Below are 23,140 nucleotides of genomic sequence, written 5' to 3' on the forward strand. Positions count from 1 at the left end.
CATTAATTCTCCTACTCATTGTTTTACTTAATTTTTTCTTGTTTTAAATCCAATCTCTCACGTTTTACTTAATTTCTTCCTTCTCATTAAATCCAATTTACTCGTGTTTTACTTAGTTTCTTCCTTCTCATTAATTGTAATTTACTCGTGTTTTACTTAATTTTTCCTTCTCATTAATTCCAATTTACTCGTCTTTTATTTACTTTTTTTTTCTCATTACGAATAATTTACTCGTGTTTTACCCAGTCTCTCCCTTCTCATTGCTTGTAATTTTACTCGTGTTTTACCCAGTCTCTCCCTCCTCATTACTTGTAATTTTACTCGTGTTTTACCCAGTCTCTCCCTTCTCATTGCTTATAATTTACTCGTGTTTTACCCAGTCTCTCCCTTCTCATTGCTTGTAATTTTACTCGTGTTTTACTTAGTCTCTCCTTTCTCATTGCTTATAATTTACTCGTGTTTTACCCAGTCTCTCCCTTCTCATTGCTTGTAATTTTACTCGTGTTTTACCCAGTCTCTCCTTTCTCATTGCTTGTAATTTTACTCGTGTTTTACCCAGTCTCTCCCTTCTCATTGCTTGTAATTTTACTCGTGTTTTACCCAGTCTCTCCCTTCTCATTGCTTGTAATTTTACTCGTGTTTTACCCAGTCTCTCCCTTCTCATTGCTTGTAATTTTACTCGTGTTTTACTCGGTTTCTCCCTCCTCATTGCTTGTAATTTTACTCGTGTTTTACTCGGTTTCTCCCTCCTCATTACTTATAATTTACTCGTGTTTTACTCCTTTCCCTTTCTATACCATTTGTTTCTTTTATTTTTCTTGAGATTTTTTTATTTATTAGCTGAATTAAACAATGTGATTATTTGTGTATCAAATTACACCTTATTCGTTTTGGTTTTATTTATTTAGTACTTTGTACTGCTATCTCCTTTTGAGTATGTAAGTATCTATAGAAGTTGTGGCTTTGACGCCTAAAAATGTGTTTATACACACCACTCATTGTAATATATTCGCTATATATTCGCTTATTTTAATAGATTCAACTAAATTTGGTACTTACCTAGTTTTTCTAAACTGGAAAACCTTATAAGATACTGTTAGGATTACGCCCGAAATTACTGTCAATGAGTAGAGTACTCTGTGTATGTTTTTTTATAGCAAAGCCACATCGGACTATCTGTTGTGTCCACCTAAAAGAATCAAATCTACCGGGAGATTATTCTACTGAGGAGTCAATACATTCCAATCATTACAGGTTTTAATCATATTGTGCATTGATTTATGATATTCTGTACTTTTTTTTATCATAAATTATCAGTGATCTATTTTCTTTTTGAGTTTAACATGCGAAAAATGTTCAGAGGGCTTTCTAACGTAACCGTGTGGTGACGAATAAATTTATACTTTCAACAATTGGACTTGTTGAATATTCCTTGTTTGTTGGTTTTTGTCTGTGACAGTCAGAATATGCCTTGTTTGTTTGTTTTGGAATTAATTATTTTAATTGTATAAGACTAGAGGGAAGGCAGCTAGTCGTCACCACCCACCGCCAACTCTTGGGCTACTCTTTTTACCAAAATAATGGAATTGATCTTCACACAGTAACGCTCGCATGGCCAAAATGACAAACATGTTTTGGTGTGACAGAGAATCGAACCTGCAACCCTCAGATTACGAGTTGAGCGCCATAATCATAATCACCTGGCCATGACGGGCCTAATATGCTTTGTGAAGAGTAAACCTTAAAATGAGAATTGCGTAAAAAAAATAATAATAAAAAGAACTTGCATGATGAAGGCATCTTATCTAAAGTTAGAAAATCCCAAAAGTAAAAAGCGAGTCCATAACCTTTATGATTTTAGGAACAGACGTTCATAAGCTCATCAAAAACAAAGTGATAAGACTACTATATGAAGTTGGTGCGTGGTTGTTTACTTCATTATTAATAGACAGGATATATAGAAGTTTTATTTATTCATATTGCTATAGTAATTATTTACATTTGAACTACATCAGCACCAAAACTAAAACTATATTTATAGTTGTTTTTATTAATTACGAATATCTTTGTAGGGTTCTGAACAAGAGGCACTCTAGTCCAAACGTGTGTGTACTTGAAGTGGTAATTTTCAAAGTTAACTTTGTGGTAGGGAAAAAAAAAGTCGTTTTATAAGCCGTTATGCCGCGGCTAAAGATATATATGTGGGAAAAATCTAAATTGGTTCCGAATCTCGAGTGCAGAAAGATCAAGCGAAAATAAACTCAATATTATAAATATAACTAGGCATAAATATCTTCAATACAATCACGAGCTACGAGTATGTATAAAAGACTTAGCTAATTCGGTATTCAGTGAACTGTTTATTTTGGTGTAGTGGAAACCTATGCTCTTTCCAGGATTTATCTTGTTACGCTCACTGGATCCCAAAAACCGAGATAAAGGAGTTTTATTATTGTCAATGGGAGTGGTGAATTACTCCTACGTTTGGTGTAAAGAGAGAGCGTAAACAGATACGATGATCTGATAAACAGATAGATTACTTTATTGAGAGTCATTTGTTTACTTTACGTTTTATGGTGCTCCTAGCCTTTAAAGTAATTTACAATTCTAAAGGCTCAAAGCGCTTTCAACGGATTTCCTGGAGATAAAATAGTGAAAGATGCGGAGTCTGAAGACTTTAGTTAAGACCAGTTAAACACGAAGTCTCAGCTAGTCTGTTTCAAAATTTGTTTTTCAAAGCTACAAACATATAACCTTGAAGAGATAGACAAGATACTCCAATAGTTAACAAGCTGCATACCTTCTAGTATGTTTTAGTTCTTTTTAATTTCGCGCAAAGTTACAAGAAGGCTATCTACTCTAGCTGTTCCTAATCTAGCATTGTAAAACCAGAAGAAAGGCAGTTAGTCATCACGACCCACCGCCATCTCTTGGGCTACTCTTTTACTAACGAATATGGAACTTACCGTCACCTTGTACCGCTCCCCATAACTGAAGCTATGAATATGTGTAATGTGACGGGGATTCGAACTCGCGACCCTCACATTACGAGTCGAGCACCCTAACCAACTGGCCATGCCGGAACCTACTCTAATCTGGTCGAAAGTTACTTTTATTGCGAACCTAGGACCTCAAATTGCGAAGCGCATTTTTTGCGACAGTAGAGGTTGGCAGTAAGACAATCAACTTGTATTGTTTTTGTGGTTAAAATTTTTTGCATAAATACAACTGAAAACGTATAAGATCGTGTATGGTCAGCTTAACTTGTGCATTTCTAGTTTATTTGAATTGTTATGTAGTGGTTTATGGGGATTATTCATAAGTATTATCTATCCCCACTCCCGGAATGACATCAGTAATTTTACGTACTCATAACGTTGTTGTTTGATTTGTTTTGAATTTCGCGCAAAGCTACACGAGTGTTATCTGCGCTAGCCGTTCCTAATTTTGCAGTGTAAGACCAGAGGAAAGGCAGCTAGTCATCGCCGACCCACCGCTTACTCTTGGGCTACTCTTTTACCAACGAATAGTGGGATTGACCATCACATTATAACGACCCCACGGCTGAAAAGGCGAGCATGTTTGGTGCGAACCCGCAACCCTCAGATTACGAGTCGCACGCCTTAACCCACCTGACCATGTCGGGCTTCTCGTAACGTTAAAGTTCTTAGTTAGGTTCCAAGCGGTGGACACGCAAACAAAAAACAGCTCAATGTAGCTTTGTTCGGGAAGACTAACAGATGTTTTTTTCAATGTCTTAATTACACGTGTATTTTGTGTTTTGCATACTTTATAAGTCGTTACGATTAAAAGTCTTGTGCATTGTCCGAAAGAACTAAGTGAAGCTTTCGTGCCATGTTGCTAACGTGAGTTTTAAAATGTGTCATGGTTTCTGAGTACGATTCTCGTTTTGAGTGAAACGCCTACATCAGTCATACAGTGAAGTTAAAGGCACTTATAAAATCATAGAACATTCAAAGCAGCTTATTAAATCACAATCTTCAATATTGCCAATTTTCAAGTCAGACCACTGTGTTCTTGTATAATATTGTGTCCCTCTATAATATTTCCCTACATTCCAGGGTTTCACAGTTTGAGCTTAACGAATGTGTTTATAATTTTATTCGTGTAAAAAGGAAAACTCAAACGGCCAAAATTCGATTTATTAGATTGAATAAGCGTTTACTATTTCCGCTAGATTTTGTTATAAACAACGTGGAAAAAAAAATCGTTTACGTTTGGTCAATGTCAGTTACAGATGGATCAGAAGTATTAAAGAACAGTTTTCCAGTGATTTATAATTGTGAAGACTCGTACCCTCTAACCCCCTCATTTTTCGTATTCAACGAAAGCTTTTGTATTTTGGTAGTTCAAGGAATGTGTCACATGACTGTCGCTCTATAAAGATGAAAATTTTAAGAATGCCGTCAGAATTCTCTTGCTATCTATTATGTGTCACGTTACTTCGCCACTAAGTATGTTCAAATGAGAGCTGTTTCGTGAGAGAAATAACTGACCGATGAAAAATGTTTAACAGAAAAATTACGTTATTTTCGGATTTTATTTACGATGTCAGACAACAAAACCCCATATCTGTTAATTTGGTTGGACAAATAAGTAACGATTTTTCTTTATTGTCATGCAAGAAATAGAACACGTATATTAACAAAATAAGATGAAGAGAAAAAATGGCGTATAAGGAAATGTAAAGATCTGGATAAATAAAAGTGTATAACACAATGGCTGTCCTTTAATAAATATATTCGCTGAAAAGCATGAAATGGGCGTGGTCTAGTGGTTAGCGTTTTTTTGGTTATCTTGTTAGTTAACACAAAGCTGCATAATGGACTCTATCCACCACGAGCATCGAAACCCGGTCTTTCGCGGTGTGAGCCCGCAAACATATCGGTGTAACACTGGAGGGCAAGACTAAAAGAGGTTTAAAGTTCGAGATATTATGCCACTGTACTTTCAACTGTGAGCGCGTTATATAAATAACAGCTAATGCTGTTACTTGGTTCAAAGAACTCCAGAAGAATCTTTGTGATAACGGCTACTATTGGATGGTTGTCTTACTTTGTTAGTAATTCAGATTAGGAAGTTCTACACTTTAACCACACGAGTAACTCACCTGGACTGGCCAGGTGGTTAGGACACTAAACTCGTAATCTGAGAGTTGCGGGTTCGAATCCCCGTTACACCAAACATGCTAGCCCTTTCAGCCTGAGGGGTTTATAATGTTATGATCAATCCCACTATTCGTTGGTAAAAAGAGTAGCGCAAGAGTTGGCGGTGGGTGGTGATGACTAGCTACCTTCCCTCTAGTCTTACACTGCTAAATTAGGGACGATTAGCGCAGATAGCCCTCGTGTAGCTTTGCGCGAAATTCAAAACAAACTATCCAGCTAATGTTAGTCGCATCTGTGAAGACTTAACTACAGGCTCTTTGGTGTTCTTAAACATTTTAATATAAATGAATATATTTGGTGTTTTTATTTTGCGTTTTACCACATTAAACAACTCATTAATTAAGATGACTTGCAGAGCAAAAGTTTGTTTAATTTACTAACGAAACTCCGAACTCCGGTGTAAACATTTTAACAAACGTCGTATGTTTTGTTTTACTTTTTTATATTTTTTAATATTTCTATTTTTATTTATTATGAAAATTAATTATTATTTCACAAATATATCATCTCGGGTACTCACTGGACCGAGTGTAATGTTTCTAAAAATTACGTTTAGAAAGGTTAAAAGGGAACTAACTTTGTTTTCTTATTTTCATTTCGCGAGCCAAATAATAGAGCGTTTGATTTTACACACGTGTTTCGATACTAAGTTTAAACACATTACTTGCCAAGCGTTTTTTATTCATAGGTTCACACCACCATGTAGGTGGCGACCTCGTATATTTATCAATGTTTAACTGATCTTCATTTGTTTTAAATAAATCATATTTGGTAACGCAGTAATTTTTTTTTTCAAATTTTTAATTCGAAGATGGAAAATAGAAAATGCGAAAGTGTTATTCATACTTCTTTTGTGAAACGGCAGTTGTTCATTATATTCTGTTTGCTCGCCGTTTCGTCAACACCATCAGTTTAGGATAATTTAGTTTTGTTTTGTATATCAGATCATTTACAGATTGTTTTTGAAGTATTAAATCTTAAATATTATAAGTTTTACCGAGAAAACGTGACCCTAAAATTTGCTGTACTTCATGTGAAGATTTGAACGCAGACAACTTCTGTGACAAGTCTGTCCACCATAAAAATACAAATGTCTATTGGTTACTTGAAACAGTTTTCAGCCTGCGACTTAAACATTTTTCTTATCGTATTCTCTGCTGGAACAATGGTAATTGGGCTGTTTTAGTGAACGTTGGATGGGGTTTACGGGTATCTAAGGCATGGTGATGTGATATTTTGGTTTAGTTTGTTTTGAACTTTGCGCAAAGCTACACGAGGACTATCTGCGCTCTCCGTACCTTCGTCAGTAGTGTATGACTAGAGGGAAGGCAGCTAGTCATAACCACCCACCGCCAACTCTTGGGGCTACTCTTTTACCAACGAATAGTGGGATTGACCGCACATTATAATGTCCCCACGACTGAAAATGGTGAGCATGTTTGGTGCGACGGGGATTCGAACCCGCGACCCTCTGATTATGAGTCGAGTGCTTTAACCACCTGGCCATGCCGGGCCATAACTCATTGGAAAGTGTAATGGTTTTGTATGATTAATTTGGCAAAATAATTATATCTCTTAGAACTCTAGCAGAAGTGTTCTATACATGTGTAACAAATGTATTCGATTAATTGTCACTCAAAATCATTTTTGTAATCATATATATAAATTTAGAAAACCATCATATCTTAACGACACAGCGTAGGTTGGTTTTCTTAACGAACATTTTGTCTAGCTAGTAGATGTAGCTGTGCGATGCACGGTGAGAGGTTTATGAAAGTTAACAAATCATATGATTAATTTATTGATTGTATAGTGTTTCGTGTTATCGAGAAGGGACAGTGTTTCGTGTTATCGAAGAGTATTAAAATTAACATCTCACTAAAAATAAGTGTGTAGGTACAAATAACGAAATAAATATAGAAAAGATTCGATAGGATTTGAAAACGAAATGCAGTTTTATAATTAACGTTTTACCAGATATTTATATAATAATGTTTATGTTTTTGTCCTAATCATGCCAACAGAGATTGAAAGACTTGTATGTATACCACATGTAAAAAAGAGGAAACTGGAGAAATCTCATCGTCACCCATAGCGACCACCCTCACTGATTGATCTACAGGGTGGCCCTAAATCCCTACCTATCCATATATCTTATGTATCCAGTGTATCTGTGTGCTGTATCTCATTCTCGCTGCATAATATTATGTCACAATACGCTCTTCAAGTGTAAATGGGCTTACATCGGCCATATTTCTCTAAAAAAAAAGAAACAACTTTATAATACATGCGTAATTGAATATAACATAATAACATATGGATTGGCCACCCTGTATATGCAGCCAGCAATGGTGCTATAAGATTTATGCGTTTAAAAAGAAAAAACAACAACATTTTCTTGACTCATTCCGAATTATTTCTAGTTGATTAAAACATGCCTGACTGGTCCAAATGTAAAACTGTTAGAGGAGTTAGAGAACTTAAAAGTCTAATGAACACGACTTCAACTGATTACATACGGGTAGAAATTAACCGTATGAAGAATTCCTTCACTCATTCCAAAGATTTCCACCAACTACTATCAACATTTTTCATATAACCACCAGAGAACAAAACTCAACTCGTGAAGAAAATTGACACCAGTACACCGACCAACAACATTACACTACATATTACTATTTTATCTTTGAAAACAGTTCAAAACAATCAACACTTGGAAAAAAAAAAAACTTAAACTGTCGACTTGAAATTTACTCAAAAATACGACCCCAAACTCGAGTCATTACTAAATAAAAAAAAATGTATGGACTCGCAGAATACCAAAGTCGTTTATAAAATAACGTGTAACAGCTGTCCAGAATTTCACACCAGAGAAACTGGGAGAAAACTGGAAACAAGGTTTACTAGACATAAACACACAAGAAAACAAAAATTTCCAACTCGAAAACCCACACAAAACCAGAACATATATATATGCAGAACATTATGATTTTAAATAAAGACTCAAACTTCAAGAAATGCAAAATAAGGTATATTATCTTAATTGAACACTAGCTCTATTCTAAACCAACACCCTGAGTGCCATGATACCGTTAGTAAGCTGTTAAGCAAATTCCGGTCGCGTGACCTCTTTGTTTCATACTATATATGTATTGCTATGTCTATGTAAGCTATATGTATTTGACCACGACATAAACTTGGTGAAACGTTGTATACCTTTCTAATCAAGTTATTTCCTTACCTTATACACTTCTCTGAAAGTACAGTAGGATTCTATTATGAATTAGATATTTATATATTACCACTGAAGTGCATCGCTTGAGAAAATATTCATGACGTTTGTTTTCCTATGTTCACGAGAAAGAAGTACAGTTGGAACAGGATTTGTTTTATTTTCTTTGTTTGTTATTAAGCACAAAGCTACACAATAGGGTTTCTGTGTTCTTTCTATCACGAGTATCGAAATCCGGTTTTTAGTTTTGTAAGTCCGCAGACACCGTTATGCCACCGACTTGCTCATTAATAACTTCCTATCAAACTTTTTTGATATATATATGTAGATTGTTCGAAATTGAAAATAAACCTAGCAAATCATCTAACTAATTTATTACACCAGTCTAATCAGCAGAATATAATTTTATAAAAGACTTCAATTTGGACACCACTGTTTCGATATTTTCGGCCGTAATCCCAGTAATATTTTATGCGTAAAAGATTATGTATTACTTTACAAATGTAAATACTGCTGATAACGTAGATGTAGTAAATAAGTAATACATTATAAAACATTATTGAATGGAAACAAAATTTAAGAACAAATCAAACCAGATACAATTAATGCAAAATTTGGAACAAATAAAACCAGATATTCTTATTACTAAGTGGTATTTTAGACCACAAAGTTAGTGGATATTGAATGCTTTCAACTGTCACTTAAATCCTTTTTAATGACTGAATTTGACAGGATTACTGAACTGTGCAAAACAGTTTTGAATTGGTCGCTTATTCTTGAATACATTTTAATCTTGTAATGGCTGCTGACGTGCACTCGTGCGCGAATCAGAAACTCGGGAAAGCTCATGCATACAAAATAATTTGTAATCGTTTTCAAGTAATCAAATATAATTATTTTATACGAAGGTAACATACGTTAGTATGTGATTATATCGGATAAAAAGGTGGTTATCTAGAATACATGAACATTATACCGATCAGATGTTTTGTGTAACTCCCACCAAACAAACTGGTGTGAAAGAAAAGTATTTTTTTCCTGACTTTGTTTCTAAAACTGAAAAGTCGCAACAAGAGGCATGCCAGATCCACATTACAAAACAGAAGACAGAACCTACGCAAACAAAGCAAATGAACCTACTTGTAAAAAAAAGTAAGACATTTTTATTAAAATGTGTTTTTTGGTTATATATATATAAGTCAGTGGGGCTGCAAATGTTTTATAACTATAGATGATTAGTTCTAACTATCAAAATGATTTTATTTATAAGTAAAGTAACACCTGCAAACAGGGCAGAATTTACGTTTATTCAGCAAAACTAGCCCTGACATTCATAAAGAAATGTATATATATACACATGTCGTTTCGTGTATTTGGATATTTTACCTAAGCATGTTTGAGTTTCTTTTGTTATTTTCTTCAATCGATGAAACAGAAATGTTTTAAGTAAACAATTCCCAAACTTTAGTACTTAAACACACACACACACACACACATCTACATAAAATATAGGCATTAGGTGTTTCAAACAAGACGTTTGTGTGAGAAATGGGAACTCTACACGAGGTTTATCTCTCTCTGCATCATTAATACGATTGGTGAACAGTTAAGACAAAAGTAGCTATTCTGACGTGTAACCCGGATGTAAGAGAGAGAGAGATCTCGCATATCTTGGTGAAGAAATCGAATTAAACGACATTTTTCAAAGATCAACCAAAACCATTGTATGTATGGAAAGAGGCCAATAAGCCGCTCCATAATCTGACATGAGAAATGAAAATGTAGGTTTCATGCCGTCTACCTGCATGAAACAAACAGTCTCCTGAATTTTTATTGTGACAGCATATAGTGAGGACGAATGTACAGTCGTTCAGCCTTCAGTTACTCGACTTCCCACGCCATACTGTACATACCGTGTATTTAATCTTGGTTAGTTGGACTTTTCCTACGTTAGCCTGTAGGAAACGTGTACTCAAATATTTAAAAGATGTTAAATCCTTTTAAACGTAAATTGAAATGTAGAAATGTTTAATTTATTAGTTTGTTTGTTTTTAAATATATCTGCAATCCCAGTGAAAAGCAGGCATTTTCTTTTTATATGTGAAGATAAGGAAGAAGTACTGGTCTAATTGACGTATTATAAGACGTATTATTGGTACTACTGATGCAACGTGAAACATTCTCGAGTAAACACACTAATTTTAGAAATAAACAGATGTAACATCATTAGATTATTTATTTATTTATTTTCTCTGTTTTGAACTAAAACAAGCCGAAAGTTTTATTCACATGTATATTTATATGATGTGATATTGGAATGTATAATATAGACGTTGTGGACAGTAGGATTCTCTCCAGTAATTTATTTTCTCATAGAAGAAAAAAAAACAAATACACTGCTGACCAAAATCTTAAGGCCAATGAACATAAAGAAAAATATGCATTTTGCGTTGTTAGACTCAACCACATATTTGAGTAGAGCTTTGAAAGATGACAATAAGGAAATGGAAAATAAAAAGTAAAAACTTTTAAAGCATTTAATAGGTAAAATGTGAACACTATGAATTAAACTTTTGACCAGCTATTATTTAGCCTAAGACCATACCAAAAAGAATTCTTAAACAGGGTAGGAAATGCCCAACAAGAGGTTTCAGTAGTGAGTTGCACGGCCGTCATTGCGAATAACTGCAAACATTCGCTTTGGCATGGTCGATATAAGCGTTTGCAGAAGGCTGGCTGGAATGTTATTCCAAGTGGTGAAGATGACTTCACGAAGATCATGCACTGTTTGGAATTGACGTCCATTACTATGGAATTTCCTTGCCATCCACCCCTAAACATTTTCAATTGGGTTCAGTTCGGGCGAATACGCTGGATGGTCCAAAGGAATCACGTTATTCGCCATGAAAAAAGTCCTTTATCCTGTGGGCATTGTGGATTGCAGCGTTGTCCTGCTGAAAGATCCAGTCATTTCCACACAAGCGAGGGTCTTCGGTTAATAAGGATGCTCTCTCCAACATGTCAATGTAGCCAGCTGCTGTTTGACGCCCCTGTACACTGTGTCGTGTAGAGAATGTCTCCGTTGGGATATCCTTATCGTGCCAGTAACGTTGGAAGCCATCTGGGCCATACAGGTTAAATTTTTTCTCATCAGAGAACAAAACCTTTGTCCACTTTTCTACGTCCCATGTTTGGTGCTTCTCAGGAAAGTATAACCGACCTGTTTCGTGGTGTGGAAGGAAGCGTGGCCTTTGAACACGTTTACGGTTTTTAAAGCCTTTCTCTCGTAGATGCCGTCTTATTGCTCATGAGCTGCATTCTGCGTCCGTAAGCGCCTAAATCTGGTTCGACTATCAGCTGGTGTCTTGCCGGACAACCCTTCGAATCCTCCTGCTCAACGCCGACAAAAGTTTTTTGGGCCGACCACTTGAAATTCTCGTTCCGTATCTCTCAGGGTCTTTTAAGAAATTTGCAACAGCAGTTTTACTACGCCCAATCTCACCAGCGATGGCACGTTGAGAGAGACCTTGCTTTTGCAGCTCGATAATTTCAGCCACGTTCAAACTCTGTCAACTTTTTAGCCTTTGCCACGTTTTTACCCAATGTAACACAGGGGATGTCAGTGGGAGATGTTGACAACGCTGATGCTTGAACACAAATGACTAAATTTCGTTACGTGTTTACCGATTAACGCTTCGTTTTTGTATGGTCTTAAACCTTTGACCAGCTAGTATTTAGGCTAATTTCATAGTGTTCACATTTTCCCTATTAAATGTTAAAAAGGTTTTTTATTTTTATTTTTCCTTTCCTTATTTTCATCTTTTGAAGCTCTACTCAAACAAGTGGTTTAGTCTAACAACGCAAAATGCATATTGTTTTCTTTATGTTCATTGGCCTTAAGATTTTGGTCAGCAGTGTATGTAAGAAAATCTTATTACATCCATTCTGTAGGTTTGGTTGTGATTACATATAAAGCCCTACCCACTGGAGGTATCGAAACCATATATTTAGTGTCGTAAGCCAGTAGACTTATCACTGAGCCATTGGAATGATCATTCCATAGGAACGAAAAAAGACTCTCTTATCTTGAAACAGGTATCTCTTAATTCAAGTTCCACAGAATCAAACATATGCGGTCTCATCTTGACGTAGCAGCATTTCGGTGCAAGTTCCATACTAAACTAACAGAAACTGCCTTATTTTAAAGCAGTAGTATTTCAGTTCAAGCTCCACCGAAACTGTCTTATCTTTTTGCAGTAGTTTTCAATTGCAAGGCGTAATTATTCGAGTCAAAGATGAAAGGCACTTACCTTATCCTATTAATTTTCATGTAAATGCATATTTGTCAACTACGTTTTTTTATTGAGAGTTCTCGTCAGCCACACTAGGATAAATAAGGTGGGTAACCAATGAGTGCTAATATAAAAACAAATAATTTAAATACGCTGTTGATACACAGATATCCCAATATTGTTTCACCTTAAAACAAACAAAAAGCACATTTCCTTTTAGTATTTGACTGTAAGTTACACCCAGTATAGTCTAGGAAATGTTTTCATAAGTCTTAAACTGGGTAGCATTATGGAGATGTTGTAAAGAGAAATTCCTTCCATTCAGTTGGAAAGCCTGTAAATCAACTGAGTAATATAATCGCGCTCTGTACGGGAGCCAAACTTGGACTTCTCGCATAAAGTTGTATGTGAATCTCCACTGTGTAACATTCTTTACCAACGATCAAGCTGAGATGGTGAGACATAATTTAACCTGGAAACAGTGTTCAGCTGGAAGTTGTTGAGGTTTCTTTACTTAATGTTTCATTTTACAAGCCCCAAAATGTGCAGCGTGAAAGGAAGAGGGGTCTTAATATAACTGGTAAAATATGCAGCCACAAACCCGTTGTCGTAGCGAAACGTAAGAGGTAACTTTTCAACTAGCTTTGCGTAAGTATAATATTCACAAAGTTTGCGCGAATATATGAAGTAAACAGCATATATCTATTTTATGTAAGAATAAAAACAGAAAGAACTGTTTGTTTTAAAAAAAATTACACCAAGAAAATGAGAAGCGAATCCTAACACAGGTGTTTCTCCCGTCTGTGGAGTCGCATGAATGTAAAACAAACAAGAAACAAACAAAAAAGCTGCAAATTAATCTATACGACTATTTAACTGAAGTGGAATTTTTTTTAAACGTTTCAAACTCTAGAAGAAAAGAAAATATTTTCCCCATGTTTCATGTTTTTGTTCATCTTTGTTTTTCATTAATTTTTTGGTTTCTCTTATCGATCTTTGTGTAAGAGCTGAGCTGTGGTCAACAGCTGTTTATAACTTTTTTCATAGTTCATCATTTTTCCAAAGCTTGGTTTTCGTTGTCTTAGAACTCTTTACTACAACTAATTCCAAAGCTTATTCAGTGTTCCTCATAAAATGTTATCTGTCACTTCTTTCATTTATTATAATACACACAAAAGAAACATATTAAATTAGTCGAGGTAATTTTAATTATTTGCTGCTATCCATTATTCTGTCTGGCAGATTCATTAGAGATATGCTTTACGTATAAAACTGCCAGGTAAAATATTACTTTGCGAAAAAAATGCACATATTAATTAATGAAAGGTTGTCTTTTTCAGCAATACAATCCTTTGTTCCAGTGTTATCTTAGAAGTGAAACCGTATTTGAGCAAACCTTTTAATATGTACATTGCATCAAACTTTTCCTTCCGTTATTTTTCTTCCTTATTTCGACAGAACTTATTCGATCTTTCAGAAGAAAAAAAATTGAGTGTACCATTGTAGCACAGTTTGTCGCAAAAATTATTTCTTGTATAGAGCGTTCCCAGCTTTTAACTCGTAATCGCGAAAAAATTAGATCGTTAGAGCTTTAAACCACCCAAAAGAAATACCGACCGTTTTTGTAATAAAAAAACAGTATTAATATTTTTGATGTCATGTGTTCACTTATTATTTATACAGTATGCAAGAAGCCGCCGGATAATGGATTTCATTTCAGGAATACCGATACATCACAGCTACGACAGAAAGTGTTCGTACCCCTGCGTCCCGAGTGGTTTATTGCTCTTAACTTGAAAAGTATCACGAGTAGGCTAATAGAAGTATAATATAAGTATTATACTAACACACATCTACGTAAATTGCTATGTAAATTAAACGAAAATAAACGGTTTATAAATAAATAACTAAAAATACGAGGAGCAGAAAGTGTTCGTACAGTTCAGAAAAAAAGTGAAAAAATTGATATTCCCGTCAAAATTTTGTTTAGTTTGGCAAATAAACTACATTATACCATTTCAGAACTAGACACTGGGTTCATAATTATTAGAATTTAGCCAGCCAAAAATTTACTTCCGGCAATTTAGCGCTGTCTCCGTCATTATCTGCTTGGTCATCATGGCGAACAGGAAATAACTGTCCAGTGATTTAAAAAACCGAATTATTGTAAAATACAAGTCTCGTGTGTCTTTTTCCTGTATTTCTACACAACTTAATGTGCCGAAATCTACTGTTCAAATCATAATTGCCAAGTTTAAGCTTACAGGATCAACTGCTAACCTCCCTCGTTCCGGGCGCCCCAACAAAATTCCAGATAGAACCAAGAGTAAGGTTCTCAGAGAAGTTAGTAGGAACCCTCGTTTAACACGTAATGACATACAGAAACTGGTAAGGGAAACTGGGGTTGATGTAAGGACCTCTACAGTTACGAACATGTTACGCTCTTCTGTGTTCAAAGCATGCCGTCCTCGTAGAACTCCATATTTAAAGCCTGTTCATTTGGAAGCACGATTGAGGTATGCAAGAAAACATGTAGATAAACCCTTTACCTTTTGAAAGAGTATTCTTTGGTTGGACGAGACTAAAATCGAGCTTTTCGGCCACAATGATGTTCGCTATATCTTTCGTAAGAAGGGGGAACGAAATCTTCCAAAGAACACCGTCCCTACAGTTAAACACAGAGGTGACTTGATCATGCTATGGGGTTTCTTCAGCTCTTCTGGTGTAGGCAGTCTTCACCGCGTCGACGGAATCATGAAAAGAGTACGTTAATATATTAGGCACTTATCTCAAGAATGATGCTCGAAACTTGCAGCTTGGATGTCGTTGGATCTTCCAGCACGACAATGACCCTAAACACACACCAAAATATGTGCAATCCTAGTTGCAGAGGAACCATATAAGCGTTCTGGAGTGACCATCGCAGTCATCTGATCTTAACCAAATTGAAAACGTTTGGCATGAGTTGAAGACCAGGGTTCATCAGCGTCATCCGAAAAACTTGGAAGAGTTGGAGGCCTTCTGTAAAGAAGAATGGAAGAAAATACCAGTTGAGTACTGTCAAATGATCATGGAGGGCTATGAGGAGATTGTGCCAAGTAATTCACCTGAAAGGCTACATAACTGACCATTGAAGTAGACGCACGAACACTTTCTGCCCCTCCTATATTTGATTATTTGTTTATAAACAGTTTATTTGTCGTTCAATATGCATAAAATATTGATGTAGATGTGTGTTGATATAATATTTATAATATACTATACTTTCATTATCCTAATCGTGATACTTTTCAAGTTATGAGGAAAAAACTACTCATGAAGCAGGGGTACGAACACTTTCTGTCGTAACTGTATATGCGCTGATATCTACAACACTTCTGAATGAATGTTTTTAAGCTCTTCTTGAGTTACAAATTCTAACCTCAACTTCGAGCTCTTCGTAGCTCAGCGGCAGGTCTTAGGGGTTATAATGCTAAAAATCTAGTTTTAATATACACAATATGTAGGTTTTTTTCGTAATTACAAAACAAAGAACTCGCTTCAAAATTTCAAATGCCAAACACTCGCCTAACCGGTAGTTTGCAAATATTCTAAACATATAATTCTTGTTTATTCATATATTTTTATATTATTCCTTTCTTATTATCCAGTGCTGTGTAATTGGTTTTATGATCTAAGTGGATTATATTTTGAGTTAATAAAGCTATTGAAGACAATCTGCACAAACTTATGTAAACACATCTGTCGTCCTTATCTTGGACAGTTAATATAAAATTTAAAAAAAAACTGAAGTATAAAAATGTTAAAACACACAAATAATCGTGTTATATACACTTATGCAGCAGTCATAAGTTGATTACATTCAATATTTTGTTTCCTGAAACAGGTTAGTTTCTTAACTGATTTTCAAAATGTCTCCAAGCTCGTGCTTTAGTAATTTTATTATTGACTATTCTTCCTCGTCCATTTAATAATAAACTGGTGTAATACAAGCTATTTTTTATGATTTATTCGCCAGAGTTTTGTAAGCTGAACCTCAGAGGAATTCCCTTTTTTCCCCTTCTCTTTCTTTCGTGTACTGGCATGTTAAATAAATTATTCTAACATGCTTGTTCTTGACAGAAACAGAAGTTTCGTTACTTGCGTTCTTTTGCCTCAAAATCGTGCGTTATAATACTGACGATCGAATCGCATTATTCGATTAGTCTCCCAAAAGTCGGCGGTGGGTGTTTTTGAGTAACTGCCCTCCCTCTAGTCAATAAGCTCAAAATTAAAGGTTATTTTTAATTTAAACTAATTTTAAGTGTACATTCCAAGGTAAATTTTAACGGAATGTGTTACTGTTGAGTGTGCGGAAAATTTGAACAAAAGCTAATTTGTGTTTTGTGACGACAGTCAGTGCTCTTGGTATAAGACAAAAGTACAAAACGTAAACGATTGCATTAGTTGTGATATAGTTTCCCGCTTAATCAAATACGATTATCGCATAAAAACAGTTGACATGTCTGACAAAAAAAAAAATTAAGTATATTTTCTTGGGACTTACTATCAGAACTAACTTTACGTTTTCAAGATAACACATCTTTCAAACATAAAACTGCAGTAGATTCAACTATGTGGTGTGATTGGTAGAAAATACAAATCAGTTATATCTTACCTATATTGTGATTGGTATAAAATAAGATAAAATTTGATGTGGTAGCATAAAGGTAATTCGAAACGTGTCTCCCTCAGATGAACTTTAAATATAGGGTATATTTTTCGATATGTTGAATATGAAAATCCCACCAATGGCAGACATTTGACAGAAGCACAAAATTACTCCTTGAAATATAAATATTTGATGTTCTTAGTGTTCTGATAGGCTATTAAGTCAGAACATGTTGCATTTTACAAATAAATTAGTTGCTTCATTGATTCCTTTTAAGTAACCAGTAACAAAAGTTATTACTTCATCTGAGATTTAATTTACCAAATTTTGAAGGTCTTTTTAAATGAAAGTATATGCATGAACTTGTCTGTTTATGGCAATCAGTTGGTCTTAGAACATAAGAAACTGTTTAACTGATGTGTCGTAAAGTAGGTGTATGTGTCACACAGACAGTGAATCTTAATTATACAGATTACAACTATCAGTGATGTCGAGAAACCCACTTGTAGAGAAAAATATATATGTAAAAACGGCTGGTTTGGGTTGAGAAAACATTTTATGTAGAGGAGCGAACAACGTTTCGACCTTACAACTGCAGACTTAAGGTTTTGGACTTTTTAAAACATGTTAGTGTTTTGACTAACATAAATAGTTTGTTGTAATATTTGAGTGCTAATCTTTATTTAATCTCGTGCTTCCAGCTCCTCTTTCAATTCTAAACCATGAAGTAAACCCACCATTAGTTGCCAACTGCTCTACTACCGTTCTCACGTGCCAGGTGGACACTCCTGCTCCGGCAGTGGATGTTTGGTGGACATTTCGTGGAGAAAATGCGTCCAAACTACCTAACGTAAATATTGTCACGGATCGTGCAGACGATGGCATATGGCAACTACAGTTACTTTGTCCCACACTGGAGCATGCCGGGAGTTTTGCATGTAACGCCCAGTCAAGAAACGAGAGCGAGTTAGTCTATCGCAAAGAAGAGACAGTGGACGTGTACGGTAAGTAGTGCTTTCATTACAGAGTTATATGCATGTATAAAACCATTAATTTTTTTCTAGCATAAAATGATTCTTACTGGTATATACTGCGGTCTGTTTTGCGAGACCCGTACGCATGCATCACATTTGAATATGAATTATTCTGTATTGATATGCGAATTACGTGATAGTTTCACTAACACTAAACAAGTTTCTTGTAAGTTCCGAAGTTCGAAAGCATAATAAAACACAGGACGACGTCAGATCACCTAAACAATTCTGTGTGAAGAATATTTTATACACCCCTGTTTATCACTATAGTGAACCCTATAAATAGAATGGTAACCCCTAGACTTAAACAGGTTTGTTTTATTAATATTGTGAAGACCAACACTATTCGTGATATAACAAATTATCTTGTATCATCCTATATCGTATCCTTTAAAAACTTAACAGTATCTACCAAAATTCAAATTACAAAATATTTGTAAATAATTACGTGTTATGTTATAATTGGTAAAACACGATTATTGTGAAACTGTAATTAGTAGGTATGTTACGGTTTTGTCTAGACACAAGTGACGTTTATCATAAGTCGCAAATTTCTCAAATCTCTTTTGTTCCACCATCCACTCAGTGCCACGTTGGTGTGTGTGTGTGTGTGTGTGTGTGTATATATATATATATAATATGCGAACTTACAATGTTAAAAACAGCTGGGTTTTGATACCTATTGTGGGCAGAACACAAATAGCCCATTTCTTAGCTCTGTGCTTAACATCAAACAAACATTCTGTTACTTCATGTTTTTTTTATACACTTGAGAAAAAAGTAAAACATTGTTTCGGACTTATTACACCAAGGTGTAAATATATGGCTTCAATTAAATAATTTGTTATTTTTATCTAACCACAATATCCGAATCACTTAAGCTCTGTATCCTTTACGAAATTAAAGTTTTTGACATTTATCAAAAATCTTTTTGAGATTGGCTTCCTATATTTTTTTAATTGTGTGATAAATAATTTTAAATGATTAATTTTAATAGCCATTCCTACTTAAATTGTTAGCTAGCGATGTCGTTTATTAAAAGTTTATTTCATCGTCTAACATATTACTAATAACGATTATTCACTTTGCATCCTATAAATAAAACTACATTAAAATTATGGATAATATTTTATCCGCTTTACGTGAGTAGCCTTTATTAAAGATAATCTATTGGGAAACCGGCGGTTAAAGATATATATCAAAACAAATAGCGCAAAATTTGAATAATGAAATTTCTTAGACGAGTATTTATTTAAATAAACTTATGAAAAATATGTAAAGAATTTTATCGTTATTATGCATTGTATATTATCTCCTGAGCAGTTATTAATTATAATTATTTCGTACATAGCATGAGGACATTTTACTAGTTTATCGTAATTAATTGATTTTCGCTCAAAATACAAGGAAATATTTGTGGCTATAAATCTTCTTCATAATTTGTAATCTAAATTTAAGTAAATATTGAATGTTATCGTTGAGTTAGTCAAGTTTTATGAATCTTCAAATTACCACTGGAATCAAGTACAATGTTTTGTATTATAGCCCCTGGTTATGTATGTTTTGATTGTACTGTGTGTTTTGGCGAGAAAAACAGTTTTACAGGGGTTAGTAACTCTTAATCTACAATAATATAGTCGTAGGCATTTGAAATTATAATAGGAGTAGGTTAAATATTACTTTGGACTATCTGCTGTGAGCCCTTTCAATCGTGGAGTTGTTATAATGCTAGAGTAAATCACAGTATTCGTTAGTAAAAGAGTAACTCCAGAGTTGGCAGTGAGTAGTAATGACTAGCTGCTTTATTTCTAGGGACGGGTAGTGCAGATAGCTCTCGTGTAGCTTTGCTCGAAGTTAGAAAAACTGTCTGCTTTGTCCACTGAACCTCAGATTTCAGTGTTGTAAGTCCGTAAACTTACCGCTGTCCCACAGTGGAAATGAACATTACCCTTTCGAACTGATATATTCTCAACCGAAGATTGTAATTCATATTTATAATGTACACTGGAATCCCATTTTTCATCATAAATTGGTGGAATATATTGAGAACCATCACCATTACAATTATTTTCATCCGCTTACTGTATTGCAGGAATGATGACTGCTAGTAAATGTTCCAGCAAAGATCTATGACATAAATATTCTTAGTTGTGAGAATATTTCGTTAACACATGAAACACGTCAGCTGTACCAGGAATATTGTTAATCAATAAATATAAGTTGTAGCTGAAATGACATTATATTTAAGATATTGTAAGAAACGATCTTGTTGCTTCCACACCTGTCACATCTGTATGCAGATTTGTATAGTTACGATCATATATAGGTTGGTGAATAAATTACTGGTTTTTGGGCTGATTCACATTATAGTGAGCTAATAAAATGTCGCTGGAGTCCCTTACATAACTCAGGTTGTCTGTTGCTGACAGCAACCCATGGTGGTAGTTAATTGTAACAGAATAACCTTGATTCACCTTAATGCGTCATTTGATGGCAGTAACATTGTTGGCAGTGGACAGAGTTGTGCGTGATGTCAAGAACAGTCCTAAGAATGAAAAGGTGATTGTTAAATGGTTAATCGGTTATCGGGAATGCACGGTTTTCAACGATACCCATGACATACAACATAGCGTTAAGTTTGTGCGACAAGTGAAGACGAAATGTAAGTTGAAAATTATCGTATTTAAAAACAAAGAAAAAAAGAGTGAAAACTTGTAAACAAGTACATAAGTAAAACTCTAACGTTTCTACTGTTCACCTACAGCTGTGTATTGAGACGCTAAGTAACTTCTTGAAGCGAAGTCAAGAGTACCATCTAAAACACACTAGAAATCCTTTTTTTTTTCAAGAATTTAGAAATTTATCGATCCATTATTTCAAGTTGCTATGCTAAGCGCTACTAGTTTATGATGTAGCTTAGTTTGCAAAGGACACAGGTGTGTCCACATATTCGGAATTATATCTATATATATCTTAAAATATGTACAAAGGAACTTCACTCATTAAGTAACATATAAAAGAATTAGTAGATATATCTTAATGAAACCCTTTTTATTACGTCTTCGCAGAGAGACAGTGTTTTTCTATTCTTTTATCTTCTTCTAAACACTTTTCTATCGGTCGTCATACCTTCATTTCTTAGCGGATTCACTGGAACTTTGGAAGGATTAGACCTTGGTCTAATACGCTCAGATAACTTTTTATTTATACCTTTATAAGGTCAAACAACCTAACAATATACAGTTGAGCTCCAATGAAAATGTATTTAGAGAAATGAAGATAGAAATTGGCACAAATATACAGTTTCATGAAAACAACACAATTACGTTTAAAAAGTCGGACTTTCCTGTTCTTAATCTTTTTACGGGGAATCAAGATGCCACAAAAAGTATATCCATTTTTTGTAATTTAAGGGGAGGAAGTAGCAAAAAGGTTAAACCCATGACTTTAGGATTTCGGTCAATTACTTACACTTGTTTCAATCGATTTACATAGAATTTAATATTTAATACAAAGATGCTCTCTGCAAGTTCCAAACGGGGATACAGACAGTTTTGTGTTTTCTCCTGTGTTTTGCTCAACTTTTCAGTTAGGAAAGTTAGTTCAATGTGTACTTTTCGTGAGCTATTCATGTGTATATCAACCAAATTACATTAGGTGTACAGAGACACTTTGTAGCACGTTTCAAGCAGTGATATAAACAGTTTTGCTTTTTTTGTTTTCCACTATTTTTCTAGTCACATTTAGCCACCGTAGAGCTGCCTGGTGGAGACGTTGCATGGAGACGTTAATGCTAGTTTTCTTAGTTCTAAGTTAGAAGTTAATGCTAATTAATGCTAGTTTTCTTAGTTTTAAGTTTCAAGTGTTTATTAATGCTAGTTTTCATATTTATAAGTGTGAAATGTTTAGTAATGTTAGTTTCAAGTTTGAATTGTTATTACTAATTTTTTAGTTCTAAGTTTGAAATGTTTATTAATGCTAGTTTTCCTTTTAAACTGTGCAAAGCTACAGCTTGCACTACAACACATTTTGCCGTTTAGTTATCACGCAGCTTAGACAGTTTACGAAATATCCTTTTTCTTCTAACCGCTACATTACGTTACAAGGTTTTAAAAGTAAAAAGCAGTAATAACCATTACAGCCTTTTACGACCAAGTCATCATTCCTTTTATAGGTTTAGGGTCATGCAATCGTTTGGAACATCACTAGCACGTATTGTTTTAGCATTTGCATGTTAATGACTTTTACTAGTTCCACATGATGATTTAGGCTACTCATAAACTTCAAAAATGCAGGGGCTTGGTTTGTTTTGTAAGAGTCACGTGCGAAACGGAATAAGTAAAAAAAAAATACATGTATATGTGTGTTTGTCTGTGTTTATATACGTGTGTAAAACGTTCAAGTATTTCATTAATGAATTTAAAAACAGTAAAATAATTCATCTTTGTAGACTTATTTACATGCTAATGGATTTGAAATGCCAAATATGCAGTTAACCTAGATATGTATAGTTTTTGAGACCAAATATCACATTGAATAAGTTCTGTTTGTTTTTGAATTTCTCAGAAAGCTACTCGAGGGCTATCTGTGCTAGCCGTCCCTAATTTAGTAGTGTAAGACTAGAGGAAAGGCAGCTAGTCATCACCACCCACCGCCTACTCTTGGGCTACTCTTTTACCAACGAATAGTTGGATTGACCATCACATTACAACGCCCCCACGGCTGAAAGGGCAAGCATGTTT

General features: G+C 34.7%; 1 protein-coding gene across 10 annotated transcripts in view; it reads left to right on the forward strand.

The window, feature by feature from the left end:
- The window catches only part of LOC143241526 (tyrosine-protein phosphatase 69D-like), a 354,041-nt gene that overhangs the window by 205,951 nt on the left and 124,950 nt on the right, over nucleotides 1-23,140 (forward strand). For all 10 annotated transcript variants that reach the window (XM_076484788.1, XM_076484794.1, XM_076484793.1 and 7 more), the window contains one exon: nucleotides 18,066-18,368. In XM_076484788.1, the coding sequence (XP_076340903.1) occupies nucleotides 18,066-18,368 (303 nt within the window). The remainder of the gene's footprint in view (nucleotides 1-18,065; nucleotides 18,369-23,140) is intronic.

Source organism: Tachypleus tridentatus, chromosome 2, assembly GCF_004210375.1.
Source record: "Tachypleus tridentatus isolate NWPU-2018 chromosome 2, ASM421037v1, whole genome shotgun sequence".
In the NCBI taxonomy this organism is placed as follows: domain Eukaryota; kingdom Metazoa; phylum Arthropoda; class Merostomata; order Xiphosura; family Limulidae; genus Tachypleus; species Tachypleus tridentatus.